Genomic DNA, 6,410 nt, shown 5'->3' on the forward strand with positions numbered 1-6,410 from the left:
GATGAATCCAGCCCTCAGGGCTGAGTCTGTCCCAGCTTCCCAAACCAGCCCCGGGGCTGGAGCAGCGCATCCATCCCCCGGTGGGAGGCCAGGCCGTTCCTACGAGTCCCAGGAGGTTTGGCGGGGAGCGTGCAGGGCGTTGAGCTTCTCCCAGCAGGTCTGCAGCCTCTCCGCCTTCCTGCCGAGGTCCCGCAGCCGCTGCTGCCTCCTGCGGGCCGGCTGCCGCCGCGGGGCCGGGCCGGGGTGAGCTGGGCTCTGCGGTCCGTGTGCCCACGGAGGGGACAGAAACCCCCCCGCATCACAGAGATATTAGTCAGGGGACAAAAGGCACCACACACATGGCTGAGGTGGCCAAACTGCCTATGGTCGCGGTGTCAGGTCCCCAAGATCCCCCCAAAGGTGGCTGTCCCTGTCTGAGCTGGCAGTGTACACCCCGCAGCACACCCACGGACACCAGAGCAGATCTCCAGAGCAGCAGCAGCTCCATGCACACCAGCAGACCCCAGGCAGGGCTGTCCCCAGCCAATGTCCCTGGCAGGGGCAGGGAGGGCAGTCCCAGCCCTGTGCCAGGGTCAAGCAGAGCTGGGAGCTGGCATCCACTGCCCTTGGTTTTCCCTGCTGGTTGATGAACTGCTGGTGCTGCCACAGGGATCTCTTGGATGGGGATTCTCCAGCAGAGCCTCAGAGATGCCAGAGGAACCCAGACCAGCCCTTAGGGGAGAAATCCCAATTCTTGCCTATGAGCTCTCAGAAGCAAGAGCAGGACAGGGTGAATGCACCCACAGGGTGAGAAATCCCACCTCAGCCATGGCATCGTGGCACATGTTGAAAAACCCACTTGGGAGCCCATGGTAAAACCCCACCAGCCTGGCCCACACTGCCACAACAGAACCTCCCTCCCCTGGTTATTCTGAAGCTCCCAGGGGAGGATGTGCCATCAGCATTCCCCAGCTCCCAGAGTGAAGCAGGCAGAGCCTGGAGACTCCTCATGGGCAGCCAAGAGAGCTCAAAGAAGGCAAGCCCTGAGGACTGGGAGCCACTGACCTGGCTGGGCAGCAGAGGGTTTCCTACCTTGCTGATTCTCCTGCAGTTCTCCCGGAGCACAGTGTTGGTGTTCCTGGCCACCCTCCAGACCACCAGCTCCTCGGGGCCCTGCAGGGTGTCCCCCGCCTCCCGCAGGGACATGCTGATGTTGTAGATGGACAGCAGGATCCTCTGGTCCTGCAGGGAAGCACAGGGCAGGGAGGGAGGCTCCGTGGCTCCCTGGGGGCTCAGCCCAGCCATGCCCCAGCCCCGGGTCCCTCCGTGCTCACCTTGTCTGAACGACAAGCGGGCCCAGCCCTCCCACTCCTGTACACTGACCCAGTCAGGTTCCTCTGCAGAAATAAAGCAAAAACATCCAGCAGGTCTCAGGATCAGTGCCTCCCACCTGGAGCAAGGATCCCCCATTTAACCACAACCACAATCCCCCATTTAAACAACAAACCCCAGCACTGCTGGCAAAGCAGCCAGCTCCACATTAAGGTTCCCTCCCCACATCCCTCCTCAGGGCTGCATCCAGCCCAGCAGCACCCCCAGGCCAGGGCTGGCCCCAGGCAGAGCCCTGCTCGGCTCACCAGGTTCTGGAGCTCATGGAAGATGACTGCACGGTACTGCCGCAGGATCCTGGCGATGCTGCACCTCCTGCCTCTGCTCAGCACGGCCACCAGCAGGAGCAGCAGAACAGCACAGGACAGCACCCGGGGGAAAATCTGCCAGGGAAGGGCTCACAGTCATCTGGGGATTAAGGGATGTCCCGGGCTCTGCCTTCAACCCCTAGGCAGAAGCTCCATTGGACCTGTACCTGAGGATGCAACATGTGATGGAGGAGCCTCAATGTCTCCTCTCCCAAAGAAATCCTCCCTGATGAGCCATCTCCCCCTGGAGCAAAGCCCTTGGGAAACTGCTCCAGCCTGAGCCCAGCCCAGCAGCGCTGCCCATGGCACACACAGAGCTCTCTCTGATGCCTGCAGGGGTGTTCTTGGCACAGAGCTATGCCAGGGGCCTGTGTCAGTCTGTGGGGCTCATCCCTGAGCTCTCTGCCCCAGCATGATCCCACTTTGTGCCATTTCAAGGCCAGAGAACCTCAAGTGCCAAAAAACCCAAGGGGAGCAGAGACCTGGGCTCCTTGGAAAGGAGCTGGAGGCAGGAGCTGCCTGGTCCCCACCAGCAACATCCACAGCTCAGCTCAAACAGATCCAAACACCCTCAAAGGGATGCTCCCACACCTCTGTAATACAGCATTTTCCAGCTTCTTTGCAGCTCAGGGAAGGTCATCCCAGGCTTGGGGGCCCTCACCACAAGCAGCACAAGCTCTCACCAGCACATCCCAGCTGCCTCTGAGCTCCTGGCTCCAAAGCTCCGAGAGCCCCATGCTGGCCCCTGCAGAGCGGGGAAGCCCAAGGGCTGACACATGAGCTGGCACAGGGGCACAGGGAGGGGTGGATGGACCCTCCGAGGCAGGGATGAACCCACAGCTTTGAAGAAAAGCCAGCACAAGCTCAGGTGACCAGGAATGGGGATATTTGAGCAGCCCAGCAGCAGCAGAGTGAGGATGGGGAGCTCAGAATTTGTTCCAGGAAAGGAACCCAACAGCTCAACACGTCTCCACATTCTGAGCAAGGGCACAGCCCTGGGGCCCCATCCTGGCATTTCTGTCATTTCATATTTTCAGGAAAAGTCCCCCCCAAACACAACCCCCTCCCAAACAACCCTCATGCTGCAGGTGTCAGGTCTGGGCAGGCAGAAAGCAGCTCAGCTCCTTCCAACTATGCAACCCCTGTGCTGCAGCCAAAGTGAGGGGGAAGGGGCCACAGCTCTGCCTGCAGCTCTGCCTGCTGCTCCCCACCTCAGCTCAGGGGTCACTGCCTTCCCCAGCACCTCTGCACTTGCCCTTCTGCTCCAAGAAGCCGGAAGGAAGAATTTCCCTCACTGAATTCCAAGCCCAGGCACACTCCGTCTGTCCTCTTTGGTGAGAGCCTAGGGGGTTTTGCTTGTAAAATCCACACCTGCTCTGTGCTCCCTACTCAATCCTGGGCTGGACCTGGCTCCAAAAGGGTGAGGAAACCTTTTCCCATCTTCCTACAGCTCAATGGGAGTGATAGAGGCTTAATATGAGGCAAAATTCAACACAGCACAGTTCTGGGAACACACGGACACAGCCATCACCTCAGAGCACATGCAAAGAGAGGAGCAAACTCAGGTATAACCTGTAGAAACCCCACTGGGCTCTTGAGCATCCCTAATCACCACACATCTTCCAGAAGAGCTGAGCTCTATTTGGGAGCTGGGAAGGGCAGGGAAAAGCCTCCTTGTGCTCCTTCCTGGCTTTGCTTCCTGCAAACCACTGAGAGATCTTGCCCCAGAGGTGATTAAGCAGAGAGCTGAGGGTATAATCAGAGAGCACTGCTTCTACAAGGACACCCTGACCAAAGTCTAAGGGTTGCTCTCCAGAGGTCTCCTCTGCCAGGAAGGCAAAGCTGTGCAATTTTACCAAGAAAATGGGAATTACTTCCCTGAAGTGGTATATTAAACAACTGGGAGCCAGTTTTAGGAGAAAGCACACCATTTCCAGCATTCCATGAGAGCCAAGGCTGGGCTCAGTGCTCAGCCCAGAAGGAAGTGCAGAGTAGTCCAGGGAACAGCCAGGGCAGGAGGGCAGCAGGTGCTGTAGGTGCTTCCCCCCACCATGGAAAGCAGGAAAGAAGAAATGGCAAGAGAGGGATGCAGGGAGACTGAGGTGGCAAATCCTGCTCCTGACTTCTCCCCTTTCAGGATGGAGGAGAACAAGTTCAGCAGCTGATTCAGGGTATTCCTTCTGCCTTCAGCCCCATCTCACAGCAGCAAGCTACAAGCAGGTGGCACATCCCTCCCTAGGGGCGAGCTGGCAGTGAAGGAGCAGCCTTGGGAAGCACGAGTGCAGGACAGGCACGGCTAATCTCATCCTCACTCTAATCCTCCAGCAAATACGAGGAGATAAGGGGAATCACCATTGTAGATAGAGCAGCTCCTGCTGGCACTCCTGCCAGGAAAGCAGCAAGGGGCAATTCCTGCTGCCAGCCTGGGAACCCCACCAGGTCCTTCCAGCCAGCCAGACTCTGTCCCCGAGTCCCTCCTACCCTAAGGGACTCTGTCACCTCCCAGAGCCCCAAGGCAGGGACAGACCCTCCAAGGACAGACCCTCTCTACCTCAGGACCAGCCAGATCCAAGCCCCATCGAGGTGTTGATGATCTCAGCCCCATCCCAGACCCAACAGCCTGATCCCAGCTGGACCAGCTTCCCCGGCCAGACCCCAGCCCCTTCCTCACGGACTCCCAGCTCAGATCCTTAGAGGGGTCGCGATGGAACAAAGTCCCATTTGGACCCAGCCCAGCCCCATTCCAAGTGCTCCAAGCCCTTTCTCAAGTGCTCTGGCCCCATCCCAACCAGTCCGAGCCCCATTCCAGAAGAACCAGTCACCTCCCGACAGGTCCCCAGCCCCACCGCTGGTGCTGCAATCCCAGCCCGGCCGAGCCGAGCCCATCCCGGCAGCGCGGAGAGCTCCGGTCCGTCAGAGGCCTCCAGGGAGGGGTGTCCGGAGAAGGGGAAGGGGGTGCCGGGGATAAGGGGGTGTCCCGGAGAAGAGGAGGGGACAAGGAGGGGTGCCAGGGACAAGGGGTGTCCCGGCGCACTCACCATGGAGCCCCGCGGGTCCCGGGGAGCCCGGTCCGGCCCCGTCCCGCTGCGCCGGGGCCCGCGGTTTGAACTTGGCTCCACGGTGGGAGGGGAGGGGACGGGCCCGGCGGCCGCGGGGGGGACGGGACACGGCACCGGCGCCGGCCCAGCCCCGGGAGCCCGCCCGGCCCCCCCGGCCGCGGGAGCAGCGGCCGTGCCCGGGGTGCCACAGGGTCCCAAGGGCCGGAGGGGCCGGCGGGGCAGCAGCCCCTGCTCGCAGCCACCCGGGGGTTCCAACCCACGCGTGTCCCCAGCCCGGAGCTGCACGCTCGGCTGCAAACCCCCGCAGTTTCGATTTCTGTTGGCGTGGGGCGATTCTTTCACTCTGCGTTCAGAGTGAACACTGACAATGGCACCAAGGGACTGCCCAGGGTGAGACCCCCAAAAAATCAACACGAGGAGTGTTCTCATGCTTCCAATTCTCTCCTCCTCCTTCCCCTCTGCATTTTGTACCGCACCCCCAGCCCAGGCACAGAAATTGCCCTGACTCAATTTGTATCAATTTTGGGAAAAACTGAACTGACTGAAACAAGGCTCCGCTGAGGAGCTGAATGTGGGTGATTGAGTAAGAAATAGAACAAATGGTGAATAATCCAGCTCTGCTAAGCTTGGTGAGAATGTCCCTCCCCAGGAAGTGGGACCCACAGCACACTGCAGCATTCCACTGGGACAGGACCCATATAACTTCTTTATTGAGCTCTATATATAGCTAAAATTCATGGGTGCCATAATCCATTTAAAACCACCAAGACATCTACAAACATTAAAAGGCTCTAAGATTGATGGTTGCTTTTAAGTAAGAAAAAATAATCTCCAAGCTAAGGAATGTAGCCCAAAGGAAAGGGAAGCTGCAGGTACCAGGAGCAGGTGGCCAAGGGAGCCTGATGTTGTGAGAAGGTGCCACAGTGCCCAGCAAAAGGCCCCTTCCTTGGGGCTTCCACATCCCAAAAGTTCCTTGCAAGATGTGGTGGTGCCACCTAAGCAAGGGGCAGGGGTAGCATGAGGATGCCATCAGTGGGTTGCACCTGTGTTACCTGGCTCAAGGGAAATGCCCCCAAAATAGGTCAGCAATCTCCCCAGCAGGAAAAGCCACACCACTGCAATTCCCACTTCCCTTCCCCATCCCAATTCTGCAGCCACCAACTGGGCAGAGGGATTTATGCACCACAGGCACCCAGCTTTCCCCAGCACATCACTACACCAGGAATCAGAATCCCACATTCCTTGCCCAGAAAAGCAGGATAAAGCCCCCATGGGAGCACAAGAGGCTGAAGGACAGCACACACTGAAAACTTTTAAAGTTGTTTTCATCCTGCAGTTTCTGCCTCAGTCTTGAATTCTTGTCCAGCCAGGTTTCCTTGCCATGTCTACACTCTCCTTTGAACATCATCTCCATTCCCCTTCCCAAACTCTTCCCCTCTTTTCCAGCAATGGCACAAAATCCCTAAGCAAGAGCCTTTCAACTCCCAATGCCTCTCACTCACCTTTGGGAAACTACAATTCCATGGGACATCCGTGAGCTACACCCATTCATCAGCTATTCCAGAGAATGCACAAGAGTTTCCATTATGAACCCAAAGCAACAAAGGCTTTTGCTTCCAGACCAACCTTGAAGCAAAAGCCTTTCTGCTCCAGCATTAAAAGATCTGTTTTTGGC

General features: G+C 58.2%; 1 protein-coding gene across 1 annotated transcript; it reads right to left on the bottom strand.

Annotated features, from left to right (window-relative positions):
• C20H20orf204 (chromosome 20 C20orf204 homolog) lies at positions 1 to 5,164 on the bottom strand. The gene is made up of 5 exons (XM_064730320.1): positions 4,715 to 5,164; positions 1,617 to 1,751; positions 1,314 to 1,376; positions 1,072 to 1,221; positions 1 to 255 (listed from the first exon to the last, which is right to left on the bottom strand). The coding sequence occupies exons 1-5, from the start codon at positions 5,162 to 5,164 to the stop codon at positions 100 to 102; spliced, it is 954 nt and encodes a 317-aa protein (XP_064586390.1). The 3' UTR covers positions 1 to 99.
• Between the last annotated feature and the right edge of the window lie 1,246 nt (positions 5,165 to 6,410).

Source organism: Zonotrichia leucophrys, chromosome 20 (assembly GCF_028769735.1).
Source record: "Zonotrichia leucophrys gambelii isolate GWCS_2022_RI chromosome 20, RI_Zleu_2.0, whole genome shotgun sequence".
Lineage (NCBI taxonomy): Eukaryota > Metazoa > Chordata > Aves > Passeriformes > Passerellidae > Zonotrichia > Zonotrichia leucophrys.

Coding starts and splice junctions, on each gene's coding strand:
- C20H20orf204 (XM_064730320.1), bottom strand. CDS start 5,164: ATGAGAACACTCCTCGTGTTGATTTTTTGGGGGTCTCACCCTGGGCAG. Junction 1,377..1,616: donor TCCATGAGCTCCAGAACCTG/GTGAGCCGAGCA, acceptor TTATTTCTGCAG/AGGAACCTGACTGGGTCAGT. Junction 1,222..1,313: donor CCGCTTGTCGTTCAGACAAG/GTGAGCACGGAG, acceptor GCTTCCCTGCAG/GACCAGAGGATCCTGCTGTC.